Genomic DNA, 25,328 nt, shown 5'->3' on the forward strand with positions numbered 1-25,328 from the left:
GTTGTGCTGGGAGTATTATAGTATGTCTGGTGGACCACGGGCTGCTTGACATTATTATGGGATATCAGGGAGTGGGGTGGAGGAGTAGAACTATGGGATATCTTTCCAGGGTTAGAGGAAAGGAGATTACATGTCCATCTGTAGGGTGACAGTAGGACTGCCGATCATTATGGGATATCTCTCTGACAGAGGAGAAGGTTATTATGGGCTGTGGAGTTAGAATGGATGTATGAAGGCTGAGGGTGGTGTTCTGAGGATCTAGACCCTAGCCTGCTGGCGCTGAGGGCAGCTCAGGCTAGGGGGTTGCTTATTATGGGATGTGAGTATAGAAAGTGGGAAACTGATTATTACGGGATGTGTGTGGGAGGAGGCCGAAGTGTCCGTTGTTGTAATGTGGGGGGGAGGGGGGAGTTTCTGACTATTATGGGATATCTAACTGGGGGTGGATGAAGAGTGGTTATTATGGGATGTCTGTGGGGGATGGGGATGAGTATTATGGGCTGTGAGGCTGAAGTGCTGGGAGGGGTGCTTATTATGGGATGGCCATGGGGAAGGAGAGGTGACGAATTATTATGGGATGTTAGCATTAGGGCCAAAGTGAAGAAGTTGGCAAAGGATGACTATTATGGGATGTCTGAGGTGGGGAAAGGGTTAGTTGCAAAAGGTCTGCAATATTATGAGATGTCAACAGCCTTGGCATATAGGTGTATGGAGTGTGTGTGTGTGTGGGGGGGTGGTAGGGTGTCCGTGTGTATTATGGGATGGCCAGGAGGTGGGTGGTTGCCCGGGTGACACGCGCGCGCGCGCTCGAAGGGGGCGTGGCCAATGGTTGCCTGAGCGACGAGGGGGCGGGGGTTGCCCGGGAGACCTAAGGAGGAGGGTGGCGGTAGTGGAGGGGGGGTTGGAGTTGGTTGAGGTTATTATGGGCTGTCCGTGGGGGGGCGGGGCCTGTGCGGTGGGATTTCCCGGCCGGTGTTTCGGGCCCTTTAAGAGGCGACGCCGGAGCCGGAGCCATTTTCCCCCCTTCGGCCGCGGCGAGGAGGAGCCGGAGCGGGAGTGACACCGGGCCGGACCCAGCGCGACCTGCGGCGGCTCCGGGGTGAGGAGAGCGCGGGGTTCCCAGAGAGACGCCCCTCTCAGCCCGACCAGCCTCCAAGCTCATCCCTCCACCCACCCCTTCCTCAGACGTCCCGGACTCGTGGACCGCCCCCTGCCCAGAGGAGCCGACCCTTCCTTTCCTTTGCCTGCAGGGCGCCCTGCCCCCCCACCCCCGCCCTAAGCCGGCCGAGTCTTGCCCCCCGCGACTCCCACCTCGGGCTTGGTCTCCCACAATGCCCGGCGCCCGCCCCCTCGCCCTTTGCTCACTTGCCCCCCGGGACACGTGGCCCGGCCCCCTGCCCGGTGGGCGCTCCCTCGCCCCCCGGGTCCCAACCTCCAGCCCCCTGGAGCGCCCAAGCCTCCACGCCCCCTCGGCCCCGCAGCTCCTCCGGAGAACCTGAGTTGTCCCAGAGGACAGCCTTTGGAGAGCTGCCCTGTCTGGGGACTGGCCCCTCCCCAGGCGCAGGGAGGCGCCCCCCCACCCCCAAGTGACCTTGTGTCCCCGAGCTCCTCGCCGCCTGCCGCCTCCCCCGGCCCCCCCGCGCCGCGGCCACTCGGACCCCCTTCCCCCCCGCGTCACACCCTGCTCGGTCCAGTCTGGTTTCTCCCCCTCCCCACGCCTGCACCAGCCTGCCCTCGGGGGCGTCGCTCCCGCTCATCTTGGGGGCTCCGTTTGGGGAGCCGGCTTCCGGGCTGCCCTCGAGGAGTGTGGAACTAAGTTCAGCCTGAGTGGTTCGGGTGCCCTGCTAGGGTGGCTGGGGTGGGGGGGCCGCTGGTGGTGGTGGGCGGAAAGAGCGGGTGGGTGTGGGGGAGGGGGACAGTGCGCGTCACTGACTGTTCTCTCTTTCTTTCCCCCCTCCCCCGCACAGTGACTCGGGCCAGTGTAGAGGGCCCCAGGCCGCAGGCAGGAGCAGCTGGGCCGATTCCCTGGCCGGGAGCGGAAGGGGATGGCGTCGGGCCTGGGCTCCCCGTCCCCCTGCTCCGCGGGCAGCGAGGAGGAAGATATGGATGCACTTTTGAACAACAGCCTGCCCCCACCCCACCCAGGTAACATCTTCCCCAAGGGCCCAGGGCAGGAAGGAGGCATTTGGGCCCTCCCTAGCGACTCCGGTGAGGCAGGGTTGAGTTTCTCTCTCTGTGTGTGCAGAGTCTGAGGTGGAGGGCATCCGAAGGGAGTGGTTCTCTTCTACGGAGCTCCTGTGGGAGGGGGTGGAAGCCATGTGCCTCCTGGGCTCTGGGACCTCCATGCAAGCTTGCTGCACTGTCTTCAGGAATGCTATGCAGTTCCCGGTTGAGGGAGCTCTCTGGGCTGGCGGACCTTACCTTGTGCGGGTCCATGGAGGAATGCAGGTGGCTGGGACCCCTGGAGTGGGGGGTAGGAGGAGTTAGGTGTTTTGGAGGATTGCATTTTGGAGACCAGTCGGTCATCTGTGTTAGTAGGATCCTGTGGTTGCTGCTGTGGAAAGGAGAGAGGGAGTGCTGGTTACTCTCTATCTGATTATTTTTAGCTTCTGATCAGTTACTGGTTTTCTGTGCTGTCTCAACTGTGTGAAGTTTGAATTGCGCTCCTTAGCTGGGTTGTAGAGCGCTTTTAGCCAGGCAGATTGTTGGAATGTTTGAAGTGGGGAAATGATGGGGGCTAGGGGTAGGATGTCATAGCCTGAAAGATATACTAGGGAGGGGCAAAAGAACAGAGGTGACACCCTGCGGACTCCCCCCCCCCCCCCCGCCCCACTTTCCTATAGCAAGTGGACATAATACAGTCTTTTTTCCTAGAGGCTTCTGCCTCCATGCAAGGAGCCTAGGGTTTGGGCTGGTGGCATGAAGTGTTTGTGTAGGTGTGTTGGGGGTTGTTCTGTCTGTGTTTGGGGGTGGCTCCTTGGACTGGCCAAACCCGTATGGTTATAATCACCCTGCCTGATTGGAGTAGCCCTTGTCTCTTCTCAATTGGTGATTGATGTCATGCATCTAAGTGGTTGTCTTTCCTTTTAAAGAGCCCTTAGCTAAGTCACCTGCTTGTTTCCTTGACCTTTTTTTGAGCTTTTTTTTTTTAATGCCATTTTTTAATTCTCTGCTTATATTTATTTTTCTTTTAATTTCAGAGCTTGCTCGTCCTGTTTTCGTTTCCCATCAAACTTCTTTCACTTTTGCCTTTTCTCTCCTTAGCTCTAGCAGCAAGTTGAAGTGGTCTGGGAAAGATGTTTCTACATTTGGCGTCTTCTAAGTTGGAAGTCTTCATTTGAAACTGAGGGCACTTAGGAGAGGGGTCTTGTTACTGAATCTTAAGCTGTTGGGATAAGAAACTTAGACTTAGTCTCATCACCATGTAGGCCAAGGTGGCAAATTTCGGTGCTGTTGCCCAAGGTGGGGGTTGGGTGGTGGTATAGGTAATATGATCTGATCCTTTCTGTGAGGGGCCAGAGAAGTAGTAGTGCTATCCAGCCAATGCTGGTTCCTCATCTTGGCTTCCCATTGGCTTTTTGGTCTGGGGCTGCACCCCCCCCCCCCCAGTTGATTGGGAGCTGTGCAGGCTCCCAGGGTGAACTCTGCCCCAAGCTGTAGCGTGACCCAGTTTTTCCACTTGCCACGCCCCATTCCTGCCCCTTTCCCAAATCTTTTATGTCTCAGCCACTTTGCCGCATGTTGTCTCAGCACATTATCTGTCTGAGAAGTTTGGGGGTCTTATGAGGATGGGTGTCCCCTTCACCTGCATGAGTTTGTCCTTGTATCCAGTTTTTATGGAAGTGAGGAAGATGAGGAACGGAGAGATGGAACTGATTAGTGAGGGGGATGACATGAAGATTGCTGGGGAGAAGCCTTAAGAAAATGGTTCTTTCTGGTGAGATCCAGGCTGGTGTTCCATTCCCAAGGGAATGGGAGGGGCTTTCTTATGCCTGGCCTGATCCTGGGCTGAGTGGGGGGAGGCTGATGGTGCTTTGTCAAGCTTAATGTCTCATGTTCCCTAGTATCTGCTTTGCTCAGGAAGGGCGGAGCCAGAAGCATTTTAGGGCCAGTTCTGGGGGTCAGGGCCAAAGAGCATGTGTGTAAGATTGAAGGAAGCATATTGTTGTCCAGCACTGTCCAGGTGCTGCTCCTTTTTTCTTGGTGAAGACATCACTCCCATATATGTTGGATAAGTGGCTATTTGTAATCCGTGAGAGGTGGTTTAGGATTTATGGCTTGGACTCTTGGGGAGATAGGTGGTGAGGAGGAACCTGAGTTATAGAGACTTCTTGTGGGCTCCCATTCCTCAAGGTAAATCTTTTGGATATCAGAAATTTGAGAAGGTTGTATGCTCTGACCATAGCTCCACTGAGCCTTTGTTAAATCTTAGCTCTGATGATTGGAAAAATAACTATGATTGAGGGGAGTAGCCTAGTCCCTCTTGTATTACCCTTCACGTTTGTCTTGGGTTTCCTTGCCTAGGACATTAGAGTGGCCTCTCCAGAACTGTGTTATCCCAGAATAGGTGTTAGGAGAAGTGGCATGTGGACCTGGGGCCAGGTAGTAATTTGGGAAGTCTTTGTCAGGGTAGTCTTTCCTCGGCTACCTTTCCGAACCCCACCCCCTCCCCTGCTACTTCCTGTCCTATGTTGGCAGCTGGGTGCCCTGGGCTGGCTTCTGCGGTCAGGAGCCATTTTCCCTCTCCTCAGTGGGTGAGGCACTCCCTCCTTCTCTCCACTCCCTTCTCCACTCCCCCCCTCCCTGGGCGGGGGTGGCTTAGGAAGGAGAGAGAGGAGGGAGGAGGGAGGTGGTGTGAATGTGTGTTAGTTACAAAGGAAGCTGCATCCTGGTCTTCTCCTCCCCCTCTGTGCCCCTTCCCACCTATCCCTGCCCAGGAGCTCTCAGTATTACCCCAGGCTTTGTGTGTGCTCCCAGCCAGGGGAGGAGGTGGAGCCAGATGGGAGGAGGATTGGGGGGTGTGTGTGGAGGAGATGGTGACAGCTGGGCTGATTTGGGCCCCTGGGGAGAAGAGGCTACTGACCCAGGAGAAGCTGGGGAGGAACTGTGGAGCTGGAGATGGGGAAAGGAAATTATGTTTGGGAGTGGGTATAATACTGAGCTGACAACTGAACCTCTGGCTTGAGGATTCTGGTGGTTTTAAGCAGTGATGACCCAAAGTGGGTAGTGAAGGGTGTGGTTTCTGGGACCCCTGGAGTGATACTCTTCTGGGAATGTGGTTAAGATATATTCTGTCATTTTTGCCTTATGGGGAGGACCTTTCATTTTCATCCCCTGGTTTGTAGGATATTTGGTGGAAAGTTAGAAGAGGGCTAGACCTATTTCTCTTATTAGGTTTATTCTAAGCACCTTGCTTCAGCTGCACTGGTGAACATATAGAGGACTCCAGTGAAGGATGAGGGAAAGGAGGCAGGGGTCTGGACAGCTGCCCAAGGTGGGCCTGGTTTGGCCTGACAGGCCTATTTTGGGTATATACAGCTCTCTCTTTGTCTGTTTTTGTCCTGAGTATTAGCTTCCTTCTGTGGTGAGTATAGCAGTTCTCTTCAGTGGAATCTGGGACAAGAGGTGGGGAAATAAAGTCTAAAGCCTTTGGATTAGGCTCTGACCTTTTGCTATTGATCTTTTCTCTACCTGCCTCTCTCTGCCAAATATATGTAGAAAACGAAGAGGACCCAGAAGAGGATTTGTCAGAAGCAGAGACTCCAAAGCTCAAGAAGAAGAAAAAGCCTAAGAAACCTCGGGACCCTAAAATCCCTAAGAGCAAGCGCCAAAAAAAGGAGGTGAGTGGGTGACTGGATGTTTGGGGAATAAGAAGAAGGGAGAAGCTCTGATGAGAATGGTTGAAGGGCGTGGGGGGACATTTGTTTCTTCTTCTCCAGTGGTGGGCCAGGTCCTGGGGATGAGCCTCAGGGCTGTCCTGAGGTCAGCATGTGTGTAGCATGTGTGTGTCTGTCTCCCTCTCCCCCTTCCCTGCTCCAGCGTATGCTCTTGTGCCGGCAGCTGGGGGACAGCTCTGGGGAGGGGCCGGAGTTTGTGGAGGAGGAGGAAGAGGTGGCTCTGCGCTCAGACAGTGAGGGCAGCGACTATACCCCTGGCAAGAAGAAAAAGAAGAAGCTTGGACCTAAGAAAGAAAAGAAGAGCAAATCCAAGCGGAAGGAAGAGGAGGAGGAGGATGACGATGATGATGATTCAAAGGTGCCTGGACCTCTGTCCTCTCCTGTGTGCTTGCAGTTGGCTTCCTGTCCTCTGTCTCCCAGATACTGCACTGCCCCTTAGAGTGTTCTCTCTCTCCGGTTGTAATGATTTTCTCTCCGCTCTCCTCCCCTGGTCTTGCAGGCCTTCATCTCAGCTCAGATTCCCTTTAGCAAGTATGGACACTAGGTATCAGGTCCTTGACCTTGCTCTCTCTGCAGGAGCCTAAATCATCCGCTCAGCTCCTGGAAGACTGGGGCATGGAAGACATTGACCATGTGTTCTCAGAGGAGGATTATCGCACCCTCACCAACTACAAGGCCTTCAGCCAGTTTGTCCGGTAAATAGTGAAGGTCTTGGGCGCTGGGGAGGAGAGTGCCTGAATAATCTCTATTCGCTTCTCTCTCTGTCTCATTTATTCTCAAAGATTTTCCTCTTTGTTCTTGTCCATTTCTCCACCAGACCCCTCATTGCTGCCAAAAACCCCAAGATTGCTGTCTCCAAGATGATGATGGTTTTGGGTGCAAAGTGGCGTGAGTTCAGCACCAACAATCCCTTCAAAGGCAGTTCCGGGGCTTCTGTGGCGGCAGCAGCAGCGGCAGCAGTGGCTGTGGTGGAGAGCATGGTGACGGCCACTGAAGTTGCACCACCTCCTCCGCCTGTGGAGGTGCCGATCCGCAAGGCCAAGACCAAGGAGGGCAAAGGTGAAATGAGACCCACTGTGAGGGGGGATGGTGTGGGCATGGGATACTGAAGACTGAAGCAGCAGGTGGACGCTGTTCTGTCAGCCTAAAGATAGAGGAGTGTGAGGTAGAAATGAATCTTGGATTTAGGAGGGAAATTTTGGGAAGTTGGACATGGGGAAATGTGCTAAGGAGGAGAATTTTTTTTTTTTTTTTAAGATTTTATTTATTTATTTGACAGATAGAGATCACAAGCAGGCAGAGAGGCAGGTAGAGAGAGAGGAGTGGGGAAGCAGGCTCCCTGCTGAGCAGAGAGCCCGAGGTGGGGCTCGATCTCAGGACCCTGAGATCATGACCTGAGCCGAAGGCAGAGGCTTTAACCGACGGAGCCACCCAGGTGCCCAGGAAGAGAATATTTTATTAATCTTTTCCATCGGCTATCTTGTCACGTGTTTGGATTACCTGATCTTAAGTGTGCTCTCTGACTTTAGGTCCCAATGCTCGGAGGAAGCCCAAGGGCAGCCCTCGTGTACCTGACGCCAAGAAGCCTAAACCTAAGAAAGTAGCTCCTCTGAAAATCAAGCTGGGAGGTTTTGGTTCTAAGCGTAAGAGATCCTCGGTGAGAGCCCAGCCCATCCTGTTTTGGTGAGGGTGCCCTATCTGGTGCAGTGTTACTCTATGTCTGGGTCTGGCCTTCACGGTAGGCAAGTAAGAGTGGGGACTCTTCGCCCCAGAACACAATGACTAGGCTTCTTACTTGACCGTCCTTGCTGGGATTCTAGTACCCCCAGTAAGAGTGATCTCTTCTCTAGTAAATTCTCCTTCCCCTTGGCTTTAACCTCTAACCTTCTTTCATTTCATTCTGCCAGAGTGAGGATGATGACTTAGATGTGGAGTCTGACTTCGATGATGCCAGCATCAATAGCTATTCCGTTTCTGATGGTTCTACCAGCCGCAGTAGCCGCAGCCGCAAGAAACTCCGAACCACTAAAAAGAAAAAGAAAGGTGTGTTTCTTTTTTGGGTCTGTGTGTGATGGGGTGGGGTGGGGATGACTGGGGAAGAATCTCCCTAAGGAGATCGGGGTTGGGTTTATTTTAGAGGGGGTGGGGGGAGGTAGTTTTTTTCCAATAACTGGGCTTTCCCTCTTCCTTGCCCAGGCGAGGAGGAGGTGACTGCTGTGGATGGTTATGAGACAGACCACCAGGACTATTGCGAGGTGTGCCAGCAAGGCGGTGAGATCATCCTGTGTGATACCTGTCCCCGAGCCTACCACATGGTCTGCCTGGATCCAGATATGGAGAAGGCTCCCGAGGGCAAGTGGAGCTGTCCACATTGCGTGAGTACCTGGCCATTGTGGCCCTCTGGAACCCTCAAGAGGAAGGGTGGGGTGACCGAGATCCTTTGGGCCTGGGTGGTGGTATTGGTGTGGACTTCGGGAAGCATTCAAAGAAATGATGGGTGTGGTTCCAATTTGGGTGGGTGGGGGGGAGGTAATAATCTGACTCTGTGGTCCTTTACTGCAGGAGAAGGAAGGCATCCAGTGGGAGGCTAAAGAAGACAATTCAGAGGGTGAGGAGATCCTGGAAGAGGTTGGAGGAGACCCTGAAGAGGAGGATGACCACCATATGGAATTCTGTCGTGTCTGTAAAGATGGTGGGGAGCTGCTCTGCTGTGACACCTGTCCTTCATCCTACCACATCCACTGCCTGAACCCCCCACTTCCAGAGATTCCTAATGGTGAATGGCTCTGTCCCCGTTGTACGGTGAGTGACGATGCTAGCCAAGGTGGGAGGTATGGTTAGTGTAGTCTAGCAGAAGGGTATACTTTTTTAATGTGTAGGCTTCGGGGGGCTGAGGTGTAGGAGAGGTCACTGGAGAACTCTATCTTTTAGCCCTGAGACAGATTGTTTTCCTTTCTCATGTAGTCTGGGGATAGCTTTGTCTGGGAAAATGCAGGATTAGCTTTGAACAGAGGAGTTGATGCTTTGTCCTCTCTATTTTTCTTTCTTTTTTTTTTTTAAGATTTTATTTATTTATTTGAGAGAGAGAGCATGAGAGGAGAGAGGTCAGCAGGAGAAGCAGACTCCCTGCTGAGCAGAGTCCTATGTAGGACTCAGTCCCGGGACTCCAGGATCATGACCTGAGCTGAAGGCAGTTGCTTAACCCAACTGAGCCACCCACGCGCCCTTTGCCAGCTCTTTTAAGGGGTCTTCTTAAAGCCGTGTTTCTCCAGCCTAGACCATCCATTCTGTCTTGGCACTCAGCTTTGGGGTCTTGGTATTTTAGAATGGTTAATAGGATTACTTAATTGCTTTTCAGTTGCTTATGAGAGGAATTCTGGTACCCTACATCTGGGGGTTTTCTCTGCTTTTCTTGTTCTGGGTTATTGTTGAAGTCTCGCTATTAGCTCTGTTAAACACAGGAATGATAGGGGCGCCTGGGTGGCTCAGTGGGTTAAAGCCTCTGCCTTCGACTCAGGTCGTGATCCCGGGGTCCTGGGATCAAGCCTCACATCTCGGGCTCTCTGCTGGGCGGGGACCCTGCTTCCTCCTCTCTCTGCCTACTTGTGATCTCTGTCTGTCAAATGAATAAATAAAATCTTTAAAAACAAAACAAAAAACCAACCTCCCCCCCCCCCAAAAAAACCCATAGGAGTCATAGTATCACCCAAATTCTGGATGAAGTCCAGAAGCAGAGATGGAATTCTATTATTCTTTACATAAAATGGTTCTTCTTAAAAAGAGAATTCAAGAGTTATTTATTTATTTTAGAGAGAGGGAGAGGAAGAGAGCATAAGCAGTGTGGGTGGATGCGGAGAGGGAGAGGATCTCAAGCAGACTCCACACTGAGCCCCAGCGAGGGCTTGATCCCATGACCCCAAGTTTATGATCTGAGCTGCACCCAAGAGTTGTACTCCCAGCTGACTAAGCTACCCAGGCACCTCTTGAAATAAGATTTTAATAATCCTTTGATAAGGCTGAGGCTATGGGCTGTTTATTCTCCTTGGTAATGATTTGATGTTGCATCCTCTTTTTCTCTCAGTGTCCAGCGCTTAAGGGCAAAGTTCAGAAGATTCTAATCTGGAAATGGGGGCAGCCACCATCTCCCACACCAGTGCCTCGGCCTCCAGATGCTGATCCCAATACTCCCTCTCCCAAGCCCCTGGAGGGGAGGCCAGAGCGGCAGTTCTTTGTGAAATGGCAAGGCATGTCTTACTGGCACTGCTCCTGGGTGTCTGAACTGCAGGTAAACCTGGGATAGGCTGGAAATCTGGGGACTGCAGTGAAGAGGGTCATGAGAAACAGCCTTGTGGCTGGAAGGAGCGGATACCACTCCATGGTGGCTGATGTCTCTTTCTGTTTGCAGTTGGAGCTGCATTGTCAAGTGATGTTCCGAAACTATCAGCGGAAGAATGATATGGACGAACCACCTTCCGGGGACTTTGGTGGTGATGAAGAGAAGAGCCGGAAGCGTAAGAACAAAGACCCTAAATTTGCAGAGATGGAGGAACGTTTCTATCGCTATGGCATAAAACCTGAGTGGATGATGATCCACCGAATTCTCAATCACAGGTACCAGTGGAACAGGGTCAGACTGATGGTGGTCTTGGGTGAACTGGAGGTAGGCAGCATAGCCATTGGGAGACTGTTGCCGAAGGGAGTAAGCAAATGGATGTCACTGGTGATTTAAACTTGGAAGAGACATGTCAATGTATTATTATTAACTGACTGAATCCTGCTATTTGAGCCACAGGAGAAGGCTATAGATGAGATGTAATTTTAGGTCCAAAGACTACTGTGGTAGAGAGACTCTGAATACATGTGGCATCTGGCCTTCCTAGAAGTCTAGTTTGGAACATCTGTTATTGGCACTTTTTGAGAGTGAGGTGTCGTCTTCTGGCTCTGAGAGTTTTTTTCTCCTTGACCTTGCAGTGTGGACAAGAAGGGCCATGTCCACTACTTGATCAAGTGGCGGGACTTGCCCTACGATCAGGCATCCTGGGAGAGTGAGGATGTGGAGATACAGGACTATGATCTGTTCAAGCAGAGCTACTGGAACCACAGGTGGGCGGCTTTGCTGAGGTGAGGAGTTGATTCTTACTGAGAAGGACCTTGGGCATCTGTGTGATGTCTGTCTTCTTTCAGGGAGTTAATGAGGGGTGAGGAAGGACGACCAGGCAAGAAGCTCAAGAAGGTGAAGCTGAGGAAGTTGGAGAGGCCTCCTGAAACTCCTACAGTGGATGTGAGTTGGAGAAGAGGGAGGGGATGGTTTGTTGGGTGGGACAATACGTCTTGTGTACTCCAGTCTACGGCTGGTACTCCTGGCGATGCCCTGCCAGCGGTAACTTCAGAGCTAGAAGCTTCCCTTCTTCTCTCCATCATCAGAAAAATGAAAACATAGGCAGTGGTATTTTCTATGATTGAGAAAGTGTTATCTAGGGATGCATTATGTAACTAAGCTTTTATGAAACTTGTATTGGAATCTGGGTCTTACACATTTTTTTTTTTTTTTAAGATTTATTTATTTGACAGGCAGTGAGAGAGAGGGGACACAAGCAGGGGGAGAGGGAGAAGCAGGTTCCTCACTGATCATGGAGCCTGATGCAGGGCTTGATCCCAGGACCCTAGGACCGAGACTCGAGCAGAAGGCAGATGCTCAATGATTAAGGCCACCCAGGTGGCCCATCTTCTGACTCTTAATTCATGGCTCATTTCTTCTGGGGTTTATTTGTGCTATATAACATAAAGACTTTTAAGGTTAAAAAATAACTCCAGGGGTGTGGGGGTACCTCAGTCAGTTAAGTGTCTGTCTTTGGCTCAGGGTCATGATCCCAGGGACCTGGGATCCAGTTCCGCATCAGGTTCCCTGCTCAGCAGGGGAGTCTGCTTCTCCTCCTCCCTCTGCATTTCCCCCCACTTGTGGTTTCTGGCTCTTTCTGTCTCTCTGTTAAATAAATAAATGAAATCTTTAAAAAACAAAAAGCTGACTCTTTAGGGGGAGCATAGGATTATGGACCTGGTGCATCTTGATCAACAGAATTATTATCTTGTCAGGGAGGCTATGACGTGGTCTTTTAGCAGAGATCTGTAGGCCCAAAATCTCAGTCTTTCTGATGGGCTAGTTGTCCTGCTTCCTAGAGGATCCTAAATCAGAGTTACCAGTAGCCGTTGAAGATCTGTTTCCCCACAATTCCTTATGGCTCTTGAGGATCTGATGAGGATGTGTGAGGAGCAAGCATCCGCTATCTTAAGAAAGGAAGAGAGCGCCTTGGCAGCTTTTGACTTCCTTCGTTTCATCCTTCAGCCGACAGTGAAGTATGAGCGGCAGCCAGAGTATCTGGACGCTACTGGTGGAACCCTGCACCCCTATCAGATGGAGGGCTTGAACTGGTTGCGCTTCTCCTGGGCTCAAGGCACCGATACTATCTTGGCTGATGAGATGGGCCTTGGGAAGACTGTCCAGACAGCAGTCTTCCTTTATTCTCTCTATAAGGAGGTAGGAAAGCTGGAGTGGTTCATTGTTTTGTGGGTGGGTATTTCATGTTTGTGGGTTTTTCACACTCCTTAAGAGAGAGAAAAAGGAAAGAAAAATTGATCTGAGAACTTGAACACATTGAGTGACAGTAAGATAGACACATGTACACAGAGATAGATTGAGGGGATAGAGCTCTGGGTAGAATCAGTGGTGGATGCATAGAGCTTCAGGCTTGGGGGAACAAATACCGGTTGAGATAAGCAGAGTTGTGAGTGGAATTAGCACAGAAGGACATGCAGGAAGGGGTTGGGTTTTAGACTCTGTGTAAAGGTGGGTGTGTCGTGGGAAGGAGCAGGCAAAGTGTTTTCATACGTGAACAGAAGTGAGGGTAGGAGCAGCAGCACACATGCCAGTCCTCAGCTGGCCTTAGCGGCAGTGGTAGAGATGGGTGCCAGGCTGGTAGTGTGTTGGGGCCCTCAGTACTTACCCTGCTACTTCTTTCTCCAAGGGCCATTCCAAGGGCCCCTTCCTAGTGAGTGCCCCTCTTTCTACAATCATCAACTGGGAGCGGGAGTTTGAAATGTGGGCTCCAGATATGTATGTGGTGACCTACGTGGGTGACAAAGACAGCCGTGCCATCATCCGAGAGAATGAGTTCTCCTTTGAAGACAACGCCATTCGTGGTGGCAAGAAAGCCTCTCGCATGAAGGTATCTCAGTGGGTGGGAGACCACTCTAGAGGGAGTTGTTGCTGCAGACTTAGTCTGCTTCCTTTGGACTCCCATCGCTGGGGTGAGCCAGGAGGAGAACAGCTGGGAGGAGGGAAAACCCCATAAGTCCCTTGGGTTAGCCTGCACTAGAGGGGGCAAACATTAGTGACCAAGTCGTCTTCTTGTGCAGAAAGAGGCGTCTGTGAAGTTCCACGTGCTGCTGACGTCCTATGAGCTGATCACCATCGACATGGCCATCTTGGGCTCCATTGACTGGGCCTGCCTGATTGTGGATGAGGCACACCGGCTCAAGAACAACCAGTCCAAGGTGAGTGGGGAAGTCAAGGCCTCCGGCTTGAGCTTTCTACACCACTTGCTCTGGAAGGGGAGGGCCTGCGAGAGGCAGAAGGATCAGATGCCTTTTTCCTTTCTCAATTGGTGATTCTCCTTGGTGGCCAGCCTTTAGAAGGGAGATGGAAGGGTGCCTGGGGGGCTCAGTAGTTAGGCCTCTGCCTTTGGCTCAGGTCATGATCCCAGGGTCCTGGGATCCAGCCCTGCCTCAGGCTCCCTGCTCTGCGGGAAGCCTGCCTCTCCCTCTCCCACTGCTTGTGTTCCCTCTGTCTCGGTCTCTCTGTCTGTCAAATAAATAAATGAATAAATAAATAAATACATAAATCTTAAAAAAAAATAGAGGGAGATAAAGATGAAAGCAGTGTGGGGGCTTAACCACTGGGCAGCGAAACAGCTCAGGTTTACAGAGATCTCCCAGAGCCCGCTTTTCATTGGAATTCACCTTCTCCATCTGCTTCTCCAGTTCTTCCGGGTGTTAAATGGTTACTCACTCCAACACAAGCTGTTGCTGACCGGGACTCCGTTACAAAACAATCTGGAAGAATTGTTTCATCTGCTCAACTTTCTAACCCCCGAGAGGTTCCAGTAAGTGCGTTTCTCTGTAATCAGCTGATAATTCTGCTTCTAATTCTTCTTGTTGCCCATTTCCTATTACCACTTTCCTTTCTCTTTCTGAAGCAATTTGGAAGGCTTCTTGGAGGAGTTTGCCGACATTGCCAAGGAAGACCAGATTAAAAAACTGCATGACATGCTGGGCCCTCATATGTTGCGGCGGCTCAAAGCTGATGTGTTCAAGAATATGCCATCTAAGACAGAATTGATTGTGCGTGTGGAGCTGAGCCCTATGCAGAAGTGAGTCAGAAGGGACAGAAGCATTGACTCTGTTTTGTTACGCTAGACACCTGCTAGTCTGCAGAATTTTTTTTTTTTTTAAGATTTTTATTTATTTATTTGACAGCAGGAGAGGGAACACAAGCATGGGGAATGGGAGAGGGAGAAGCAGGCTTCCTGCTGAGCCGAGAGTCCAATGCGGGGCTCGATCCCAGGACTCTGAAGGCAGACAGGCTTAACAACTGAGCCAGCCAGGCACCCCTGCAGTGTTTGTGATTCCTCCTTGTACTCTGCCTCCGGGCATCTGGTGTTGGGAGCAAGCAAGATCTTACCTGATGCCATAGTGCTTAACTTAGTTAAATGCCTTATTTAACGTGATGGTGCCAGTAGTGGTGCCTGTTAGGTTGCCAGCCATTAGGTCCCAATGTGGGATGTGTTGGAAGGAAGATATCAGACCTGGGGACTGTGTTAGGAGTTATATAAAGGTTAGGTTTGAGTCCTGTCAAGGCTCTCGAGTCTGACTTCTCTCTCTACCTTGTCCATGTAGGAAATACTATAAGTACATCCTTACTCGAAATTTTGAAGCACTCAATGCTCGGGGTGGTGGCAACCAGGTGTCTTTGCTCAACGTGGTGATGGATCTGAAGAAGTGCTGTAACCACCCATACCTCTTCCCTGTGGCCGCGATGGTACGCTCTGCCTCCTCTCTAGCCCTTCACTGTGCTGATAGCGCTCCCGTGGGCTTAATGCTTTTTTCTTGTCTTGCTTCTTCCCTCAGGAAGCCCCTAAAATGCCCAATGGCATGTATGATGGCAGTGCCCTAATCCGAGCATCTGGTAAATTATTGCTGCTACAGAAGATGCTCAAGAACCTCAAGGAGGGTGGGCACCGCGTTCTCATCTTCTCTCAGGTATTGTGCGGGCTGGGCCGAGAGCTTGAGGAGAAAGTGGTTGGCCGCCCACTGCAACATGAGGAGAGCAGTTGTCCCCTGACTCGCTCTTCGTGTGCTCCCTTAACAGATGACCAAGATGCTGGACCTGTTGGAGGATTTTTTGGAACATGAAGGTTATAAGTATGAACGAATTGATGGTGGGATCACCGGGAACATGCGGCAAGAGGCCATTGACCGCTTCAATGGTAAACGCGGGGGAGTAGTTTCAGTTCACATGTTCTCATTTACTCATGTCTTTGCATGGATCACTTGTTCTCGTCAGTCTGCTTTTCTTTATGGTTCTTTAGGGTTTTTGTTAATTGTGATATGGAAGAGTAAAGCTTTTGAATGCCTTGATTGAAAGAATGTTTTGGACTATTCCTAGCAGATTTTTTTTCCCCCTTTGGAGTCTTCATTCTTTTTGCCACACGAAGAGCATTTTATTTAAGCCTCTTTGTTGTTCTTGAGTCCCAGAAAGGGACCAGGACTTACCAAGCTCAGTTAGCAAATTCGTAGCAGACCTGTCTCCGTAGCTGCCACTCCTCCCCCACTTCCCCTTCCTTCTTATTTTTAATTAATTTTTTTAAAGAAAGTATATTTTTCTGTTAATCTCTACTCCCACTGTGGGGCTCGAACTCAGGACCCCGAGATCAAGAGTTGCACGCTCTTTGAACTGAGCCAGCCAGGTGCCCCTTCGTTTTTCATTTTAAAATAATTTTGGAGAGGCACCTGGGTGGCTCAGTGGGTGAAAGCCTCTGCCTTCGACTCAGGTCATGGTCTCAGGGTCCTGGGATCAAGCCTGGCATCAGGCTCTCTGCTCCTCAGGGAGCCTGCTTCCTCCTCTCTCTCTGCCTGCCTCTCTGCCTACTTGTGATCTCTGTCTGTCAAATAAATAAATAAAATCTTTAAAAAAGATAAAATAATTTTGGACTTAAAAGTAACAAAAATCAATACAGAGTTCATATATATTCTTCACTCTGCTTCACTTGACAGTAACAGCTTATGTAACCACAGTACAACTGTCAAAAGCAGGGAAGTGATGACTGATGTCATACTAGTAACTAAATTGTAGACCTTAACTGAATAACACCAGTTTTCCTTCTAATGTCCTTTTCCTATTTCAGAATCCAATACCAGATCCCCCATTGCATTTGGTTGTTGTGTCTCTTCCTATCTGTGACAGTTCTTCATTCTTTCCTTTGCTCTCATGCAGTTGATACTTGTGAGGATCACTGGTTAGTTACTTTATAGAATGTCTCTTGAGTTTGGGTTTGTCTGATGTTTTCTCCTAGCAGGTTGAGCTTATTAGACATTTTGGGCAAGAATGCCATAAAAGCAATGCTGTGTTCTTTTCATTGCATCCTATCAGGGGGAGGACATGATGTTGATAATGTCCCATTACTGGTGATGTTAACCTTGATCACTCAGTTCAGGTGGTACCTGCTTAGTTTCTCCATGGTAAACTTACTTTTCTTCCCATTGGAATTGATACTGATAAATGTCTTTTTTTTTTTTTTTTTTCCAGTTAGAACTATAGTTGATACAAGAGTGTTACATTAGTATCAGCTGTGCAAGGTAGTGATTGGACATCTGTGAGTTAGGCTCCCCAGGAGTGTAGCTGCCATCTGTCATCACAATGCTATTACAGTATCACTCTGTATTCCCTGTGCTGTGCCTTTTGCCCCCATGACTTACCCATTCCGTAACTGGATGAGGGAGGTATTTGAGACTATGGTCATGCACTATTTCTCCTTAAACTCGCACATTGACTTCGGCATCCATTCCTGGACCTCGCTTACAGTGATTACTATTGTGTGGTGTTTGCCTGATGTTTTGTATTTCTGACATGCTTTCTACGTTAATTATTAATTAGAATTCAAGAGACTTCTAATGGCGTTTTGGTTCCTTTCTTAGCACCTGGTGCTCAACAGTTCTGCTTCTTGCTTTCCACTCGAGCTGGGGGCCTTGGAATCAATCTGGCCACTGCTGACACAGTTATTATCTATGACTCTGACTGGAACCCTCATAATGACATCCAGGTGAGCAGAGATAGCGGCTTTCGTATACAGTAACTGACTGGTAACCTAAGTGTTCTCTACGAGGGCTCCACCATCTGGAATTAGTTGTTTCAGGGGAAACAATAGATTCTTTTTGTCTTTTACCTTATTGTGAGCCAGAGAGTTTGGGTTAGCTATGGTCTTATTTGGGGTAACATGATAGAGGGTGTGATTAGGGGGGCAGGGTTTTAGAGTTAATGTGAAAGGAAGCTGCCTTGTGCTGAATTTAGCTTATTACGTGGACATCGGGGCAAGAGCAGAAGCCGGAAAATACAGTTTCTTCCATTTCTGAGTTTGTTTTGTGCCCAACTTCAGGCTTTTAGCAGAGCTCACCGTATTGGGCAGAATAAGAAGGTGATGATATATCGGTTTGTGACCCGTGCGTCCGTGGAGGAACGCATCACGCAGGTGGCAAAGAAGAAGATGATGCTGACGCATCTAGTGGTTCGGCCTGGGCTGGGCTCCAAGACTGGATCCATGTCCAAACAGGAGCTTGATGACATCCTCAAGTTTGGCACTGAGGAGCTATTTAAGGATGAAGCCACAGATGGAGGTGAGCTAGTCAGGAACTTGTTTTGGTCTGGGGCTTGGCTTCTTGAAAGGAAATATTTTATACTTAGGGTCCAGAGACATGGACCTAGGGTCCTGTGGGATTTGTTTTTACCACTGCAGCTGCTGAAGGTGACTGAGGGTGTGGACCTCTGATTCTTTATAGGAGGAGACAACAAAGAGGGAGAAGATAGTAGTGTTATCCACTATGATGACAAGGCCATTGAACGACTTCTGGACCGTAATCAGGATGAGACAGAAGACACAGAACTGCAGGGCATGAATGAATATTTAAGCTCGTTCAAAGTGGCCCAGTACGTGGTGCGGGAAGAAGAGATGGGGGTGAGTATGAGTCCAAGGCAATGCTGTGCTTGGTGATTGGTCTGCAAGTTGTTACTGAGACCAGGATGGTATTTGAGACAAGAAGAAAACATGTGTGCGTAAGTCAGTACATTGTCGAATTACTATACCTCTTCCTTTGAAAATAAATACTATCACATATGGGCAGTCACATATTCATTTTTACCATGGCTGTCAGGAAACTCACAGCCAAATTTCACACTCAAAACTTTTATCTGTATTAGTTCTTCCACAGAATCTTATTTTAGCTTATGTATTCTATTAACCCTACACATAAACTTCTGATTGCTGTCTCAGATCTCTTTGGAGAAAAGGCTAGAGATGAGATACATATCTAAGCAGCTGCTTCCCTGTACTTTTTAAAACATTAGAATTGTTTCCCCTTCTTCTTCCTTTTCTGGATTTCTTTTATCAAAAACAAAAAACCTGGGGCGCCTGGGTGGCTCAGTGGTTTGGGCTGCTGCCTTTGGCTCGGGTCATGATCTCAGGGTCCTGGGATCAAGCCCCACATCGGGCTCCCTGCTCCGCAGGAGGCCTGCTTCCCTCTCTCTCTCTCTCTGCCTGCCTCTCTGCCTACTTGTGATCTCCGTCTTTCAAATAAATAAATAAAATTTAAAAAAAAAAAAAACAAAAAACCTGGGGCGTATGAGTGGCTCAGTCGTTAAGCATCTGCCCTTGGCTCAGGTCATGATTCCAGGGTCCTGGGATCGAGCCCCACATCGGGCTCCTGGCTTGGCAGGGAACCTGCTTCTCCCTCCCCCCCCCCCTGCTTGTGTTCCTCTTTTGCTGTTTCTCTGTCAAATAAATAAATACAATATTTAAAACAAACAAACAAATCCTAAGTCTGCTAAAGGTGTGGCTTCTTTAATAATTACTCCCCCACAAAGTAGAGTATAAAATTTAAAAAAAAGGTTACTTTTTCTTCTGGTCCCCTTTAGACCACTCAACTCAGGGTTCTTTGAAATGGCATAGATTTCTGGTAGTCTTCTCCATCTTTTCTCATCCTTTCCACTCAAAACCATCTCCCTTGCTACATTTTTCTCGTATACACCCGTTACCTTTGTTCTTTTCTGGAGGTGATGCTGCCAGCCTTGGTTGTGTATAACTGTGGCTGAAAATTCTGACCTAGGTCTGTGGACAAGGGATATTCAGTCCCAGCAGCCCTCCTGTGAGCTGCTCCGTGTTTCTGTCAGAGTGGTGGCTGGCTGCATGGGGGTGATTGGCTGGGGCAGCACATGCTGAATGTTTGGGAAGGAGGGGTCCTCCCATTGATAACCTCTGCTCTCAGCTACTCAGGTATACAAATGGCCCTCTCTCTTAAGTGGCTCCAGCTGCTGTTTACCTTCTTTAAATCATATTTTTTGAATAAATAGTAATTCACTTTCAAGATTCAAGAGATACAAGATAATCTCTTTTCTGTCTAGGTCGCTCCCTGGAGATCACTGATGTTTTGTTTCTTGTATATTTTTCTAACGGTAGTTTATGCATACAAATTACATGTATGTCTGTCCATATATATGTGCACTTGCATGTGCTCACGTGTGCACAAAAACACCTTTTTCCCTTTCCCTTTTCTTTTTGAGAGAGAGAGTGCATGAGCACAAGTGGGATAGATGGAGAGGGAGAGAAAATCCAAAGCAGGCCCAGCATGGAGGCCTACATGGGGCTCAATCTCACAACCCTAAGATCTTGACCTGAGCCAGAATCAAGAGTAGGTTGCTTAGGTGCTTAACTGACTGAGCCACCCAGGCTCCCCTCCCTTTTCCTTTTAAACACAAAGTAGTTTGTTATACATAATATTTTGTACCTTGCTTTTGTCCACTTAATAACTCTTAGAGATTTAGGGGTGTCTTTGTGGCTCAGTCAGTTAAGCATCTGACTCTTGATGATGTTGCCTCAGGTCATGATCTTGGGGTCATGGGATCCAGCTCCCCTTCCCCCAAGATTCTGCGTTCAGTGAGGAGTCTATTTGGTTTCTCCCTCCTTCTCTTTCTGCCCTCCCCACCCCGCCCCCGCACACTCTCTTTCAATAAATAGATAAAATCTTTTAAAAATAAATAAGGGGGGGCGCCTGGGTGGCTCAGTGGGTTAAAGCCTCTGCCTTCGGCTCGGGTCATGATCCCAGGGTCCTGGGATCCCAGGGTCCTGGGATCGAGCCCCGCATCGGGCTCTCTGCTCAGCAGGGAGCCTGCTTCCTCCTCTCTCTCTGCTTGCCTCTCTGCCTACTTGTGATCTTTGTCCAATAAATAATAAATAAAATCTTTTAAAAAATAAATAAATAAAGAAGGGGTCCCTGGGTGGGTCATTGTGGTTAGGCATCTGCCTTTGGCTCAGGTCATGATCCCAGGGTTCTGGGATCAAGCCTCATGTCAGTGCTACCTGCTGAGTGGGGAGTTTGCTTCTCTCTATCTCTTCCCTCTCTCCCTCTGCCACTTCCCTCCAATCCTGCACTCTCTCTCGAATAAATAAAATCTTTAAATAAATAAATCTTGGAGATGTAGTCGAAATTGGTAAAGACCTCCCCTGTTAAAATTTTTTTAGATTTTATTTATTTGATAAGAGACACAGTGAGGGAGGGAACACAAGTAGGGGGAGTGGGAGAGGGAGAATCCGGCTTCCCGCTGAGCAGGGACCTGGTTGCGGGGCTCGATCCCAGAACCCTGGGATGATGACCTGAGCCAAAGGCAGATGCTTAACGACTGAGCCACCCAGGTAATCTAGATTTCATTTTTTAAAAAAACTTACCTATTTATTTGAGGGAGAGAGAGTGTGAGAGAGAGAATGAGAGGAAGAGCACAAGCAGAGGGGGACCTGCAGAGGGAGAGGGAAAAGCAGACTCCTTTCTGAACAAGGAGCCCAATGCAGGGCCCAGACCAATCCCAGGACCCTGAGATTGGGCCCCAAGCCGAAGGCAGACACCTAATTGAGATACCCAGGTGCCCCTAAATATTTTTTTTTTTTTTTAAAGATTTTATTTATTTATTTGACAGAAATCACAAGTAGATGGAGAGGCAGGCAGAGAGAGAGAGAGAGAGAGAGAGAGGGAAGCAGGCTCCCTGCTGAGCAGAGAGCCCGATGCGGGACTTGATCCCAGGACCCCGAGATCATGACCTGAGCCGAAGGCAGCGGCTTAACCCACTGAGCCACCCAGGCGCCCGCCCCTAAATATTTTTTTACGTGATCTCTGCATCCACTGTGGGGCTCAAACTTGCCAATTTAGAGATTTAAGAGTTGTATGCTATATTGACTGAGCCAGCCAGGCTCCTCTCCCTTTTTTCTTGCTGCATAATATATCCTTGTTTGGAAGTACCCTAACTTACTTACTTTTTAAAATTGAGGTGTAATTGACAGAAAACATTACCGTTTTAAGTATACAATGGATTGATTCAATATTTGTATATATTGTGAAATCACCATGATAAGTCTGGTCAATATCTGTCGCCATGCATACTTAACACATTTTTTTTCTTGTTATGAGAACTTTCAGGATCTACTTTGAGCACCTTTCCACTGTGCAATACAGTGTTACTAATTGTAGTCACCATGTTGTGTGTTGCATTCCCAGGACTTGTTTATAACTGGAAGTTTGTACCTTTGACCCTCTTCACCCATTTTGGCCACTCACACCACCAGAAATTTATTCATTTTGTTCCATAATGATGGACATTTAGGTTGTTTCTGCTTTTATGTTGTTAGTAGTGGTTTAGTTCTAATGTAAGGGATTTGGAATCAGTTACTTGTCCTGAAGTGTCTAAAAAAAATATAAGACTTCCAGAGGAACATAAACATTACTGGGATTTGAGAGGATATATGTGTATAATTTGTTGGTTTGTTTTTTGTGGGTTTTTTTTGCTCACAGTTGGCAAACTTTTATGAAGTTGTGAAGAACAGAAGAGCTTATGGCCCTTCTACTTTATGTCTTATGAAATATTTTGCAGCATTTCAGAAGCCCTTCTGTACTGCCTTGCTATCTAACCTCTCTTTTCTACATTTTTCTATTTCCCAACTGCATAGGTGTCAAAGGGGTTAGAAGAAAGCAGACTGTCTCTTTATTCTTCTCTTGTGATAACAGCGTCATCCCATGTTTTTCTTTAGTTACATTGACTGCTAATCCGTACGTAATTATGAGGAGCCATGTCCTGTCAACTAAATTTATTTTTAAGTTCTTAGGTCCAAGCAGGCATGCTAAGTATTTCAGGGTTCAGTCCTGAAAAGGAGCTAGCAGAATGGGAACTGTGAGGACCAGGGGTAGCTGGTGGTGCTGACTTCAGCAGCCCTGAGTCCTGGCCCTCCCTCTGTCCCAGGAGGAAGAAGAGGTAGAACGAGAAATCATAAAACAGGAAGAAAGTGTGGATCCTGACTACTGGGAGAAATTGCTGCGGCACCATTATGAGCAGCAGCAAGAAGATCTAGCCCGAAATCTGGGCAAAGGAAAAAGAATCCGTAAACAGGTCAACTACAATGATGGCTCCCAGGAGGACCGAGGTGTGTGTGGCCGGCCCCGCCCCCCACCCATGGGCCGTTCCACTAGAGCAGTGGGCCCCGCTCATCTGCCCTCTCTCCCTCCAGATTGGCAGGACGACCAGTCCGACAACCAGTCCGATTATTCAGTGGCCTCAGAGGAAGGTGATGAAGACTTTGATGAACGTTCAGAAGGTGAGAGCTGTGCCTTTCTGCTGGCTTCTTAAGTATCGCTTTAACACTCTTTCCAGTGTCACTCATGCATTCTTCTCTTGCAGCTCCCCGCAGGCCCAGTCGTAAGGGCCTGCGGAATGATAAAGATAAGCCATTGCCTCCTCTGTTGGCCCGTGTTGGTGGGAATATTGAAGTAAGTGTCCTTTGAGTCTAAGGAGGGGTTGAGTGAGTGCTAGATATTTGGTCTTTGATGGAATAAGGCCTGCTCCCTCTCACCTACGCTCCTTCTTTCTCCAGGTACTTGGTTTTAATGCTCGTCAGCGAAAAGCCTTTCTTAATGCAATTATGCGATATGGGATGCCTCCTCAGGATGCTTTTACCACCCAGTGGCTTGTGAGAGATCTGCGAGGCAAATCAGAGAAAGAGTTCAAGTAAGTTGAGAGATGGAATGAATAATGTAGAGCAAGAGCTTTTATTCTTTCTTATTCTTTTTTTTTAAAGATTTTATTTATTTGAGAGAGAGAGAGGGACAGATAACAACAGAGAGAGAGTGAGAGAGAGCAAGGAGCCTGACGCAGGACTCGATCCCAGGACCCTGGGATCATGACCTGAGCTGAAGGCAGATGCTTAGCTGACTGAGCCACCCAGGCGCCCCAAGCAAGAGCTTTTGATCTCTGGTCAATCCATGGTATGAGTCCAGGCTCTGCAGGGGAATTGGCAGCTTCCTCTGTTGAGGTTGGCAGAAGTAGCTGTTAGTAATAGGATTCTTTGTGCTGGTAGCTTCCCTGGAGGAGAACCTAGGGCATGCTGTGGGATCTGGAGAGCCGGTCTTCAGTGCAATGACAGGCTTTATGTCAAGATGGAGCCAGAGTTGTTGTCTAGGATAAGTGGGAAAGATCTCATCTAGGAGTTGGCCTGATTGCTGTTTAACTCATTCCTCACTTCTTTTCTACAGGGCTTATGTATCTCTTTTCATGAGACATTTATGTGAGCCAGGAGCAGATGGGGCTGAGACCTTTGCTGATGGTGTCCCCCGAGAAGGCCTGTCTCGCCAGCATGTCCTTACTAGGATTGGTGTCATGTCCTTGATTCGAAAGAAGGTGAGCCCTGAGCCTCTCTTCCTTGTTCAGTTCCTAGGGGAAACTGGAGGGCCAACAGGAAAGGAACCCAGAGCTGGAATCGGGTCTTCACCTTCTTGTCCCATTGCTATAGGTTCAGGAGTTTGAACATGTCAATGGGCGCTGGAGCATGCCTGAACTTGCTGAAGTAGAAGAAAACAAGAAAATGTCCCAGCCAGGGTCTCCTTCTCCAAAGACTCCTACACCCTCCACTCCAGGAGATACACAACCCAATACCCCTGCACCTGCCCCACCTGCTGGTAAGTCTGCCTATATTGTCCTTTTCTGTCCTTGCCAGTGCTTTTTCTGCTCTCCTGTTCTCAGCTCTGACAGGGGAGTCTGGCAGGACACACAGCAGTCTCCCTCTCAGTTTAGGAGAGCCGTCCTAAGAGTAGGGCTGGCTCTTAAAGGCACAAGAGGACAATTTAAGATGAGACCAACTGAGAAGGCATGACCTTCTCTCTGATTTAGAACCTTCTTCCTAATTAATTGTCTTCTCCTGGTCTGCAGAGGATGGGATAAAAATAGAGGAGAATAGCCTCAAAGAAGAAGAGAGTGCAGAAGGAGAAAAGGAGGTTAAGTCTGCAGCCCCCGAGGCCACTGTTGAGGTAAGAGCTGGGGTGACTAGATGCCATACCAAAGATGAATGGGTAAGCCCATTCATTCTTTCGGTTGCTGGCCTATCTGCCTCAACTTCTGTATTTTTTCCTTTGAAGTGTACACAACCCCCTGCCCCTGCCTCAGAAGATGAAAAAGTCCTTGTTGAACCTCCTGAGGGAGAGGAGAAAGTAGAAAAGGCAGAGGTGAAGGAGAGAACAGAGGAACCGATGGAAACAGAGCCCAAAGGTATCCACATTTTCAAGTTCTTGCATCCAGATCCCTGTGAAACTCCTAGACTTCTAGCTGGGCTAAGGACTTGTCAGGAGGAAGTAATACACTGGAGAATCCTGCACCCCGGATTTTTTTTTTTTTTAAAGATTTATTTATTTATTTGACAGACAGAGGTCACAAGTAGGTAGAGAGGCAGGCAGAGAGAAAGAGAGGGAAGCAGGCTCCCTGCTGAGCAGAGAGCCCGATGCGGGGCTCGATCCCAAGACCCTGGGATCATGACTTGAGCCGAAGGCAGAGGCTTTAACACTGAGCCACACAGGCGCCCCGCACTCCTGATTTTAAATTGAGGTTTTTAATCCCTTAAGACATCTTTCATGACATTTTTCATTGAGATTTAGGGTTAAGACTGTTCCAGTTGCCTATGATGTGGGATGGAGGAGAACATTCTTCTTTTTTTCCTTTTTTTTTTTTTCCCCAAGATTTTATTTTTAAGTAACCTCTGCACCCATCTTGGGGCTCAGACTTATAACCCTGAGATAGGAGAG

General features: G+C 48.9%; 1 protein-coding gene across 18 annotated transcripts in view; it reads left to right on the top strand.

The window, feature by feature from the left end:
- Positions 1–812: 812 nt before the first annotated feature.
- The window catches only part of CHD4 (chromodomain helicase DNA binding protein 4), a 31,191-nt gene continuing 6,675 nt past the window's right edge, over positions 813–25,328 (top strand). For 2 of the 18 annotated variants that reach the window (XM_082742661.1, XM_082742662.1), the window contains exons 1-33: positions 813–1,099; positions 1,968–2,145; positions 5,719–5,840; positions 6,061–6,255; positions 6,474–6,592; positions 6,715–6,956; positions 7,427–7,554; positions 7,805–7,940; positions 8,133–8,272; positions 8,460–8,699; positions 9,979–10,182; positions 10,303–10,508; positions 10,869–11,000; positions 11,082–11,178; positions 12,241–12,432; positions 12,920–13,120; positions 13,311–13,448; positions 13,935–14,056; positions 14,150–14,323; positions 14,850–14,991; positions 15,081–15,212; positions 15,322–15,439; positions 17,148–17,272; positions 17,606–17,843; positions 18,006–18,181; positions 22,504–22,684; positions 22,769–22,855; positions 22,939–23,027; positions 23,132–23,265; positions 23,790–23,934; positions 24,047–24,212; positions 24,463–24,560; positions 24,669–24,798. In XM_082742661.1, coding sequence (XP_082598787.1) covers positions 2,046–2,145; positions 5,719–5,840; positions 6,061–6,255; positions 6,474–6,592; positions 6,715–6,956; positions 7,427–7,554; positions 7,805–7,940; positions 8,133–8,272; positions 8,460–8,699; positions 9,979–10,182; positions 10,303–10,508; positions 10,869–11,000; positions 11,082–11,178; positions 12,241–12,432; positions 12,920–13,120; positions 13,311–13,448; positions 13,935–14,056; positions 14,150–14,323; positions 14,850–14,991; positions 15,081–15,212; positions 15,322–15,439; positions 17,148–17,272; positions 17,606–17,843; positions 18,006–18,181; positions 22,504–22,684; positions 22,769–22,855; positions 22,939–23,027; positions 23,132–23,265; positions 23,790–23,934; positions 24,047–24,212; positions 24,463–24,560; positions 24,669–24,798 — 4,849 coding nt within the window. In that variant the 5' untranslated portion in view covers positions 813–1,099; positions 1,968–2,045. Of the gene's footprint in view, positions 1,100–1,967; positions 2,146–5,718; positions 5,841–6,039; positions 6,256–6,473; positions 6,593–6,714; positions 6,957–7,426; positions 7,555–7,804; positions 7,941–8,093; positions 8,273–8,459; positions 8,700–9,978; positions 10,183–10,302; positions 10,509–10,868; positions 11,001–11,081; positions 11,179–12,240; positions 12,433–12,919; positions 13,121–13,310; positions 13,449–13,934; positions 14,057–14,149; positions 14,324–14,849; positions 14,992–15,080; positions 15,213–15,321; positions 15,440–17,147; positions 17,273–17,605; positions 17,844–18,005; positions 18,182–22,503; positions 22,856–22,938; positions 23,028–23,131; positions 23,266–23,789; positions 23,935–24,046; positions 24,213–24,462; positions 24,561–24,668; positions 24,799–25,328 lie in introns of all 18 variants that reach the window. The other 16 variants (XM_082742668.1, XM_082742669.1, XM_082742670.1 and 13 more) reach the window with 10 other exon arrangements.

This window comes from Mustela nivalis (assembly GCF_964662115.1).
Source record: "Mustela nivalis genome assembly, chromosome: 7".
NCBI classification, from domain to species: domain Eukaryota; kingdom Metazoa; phylum Chordata; class Mammalia; order Carnivora; family Mustelidae; genus Mustela; species Mustela nivalis.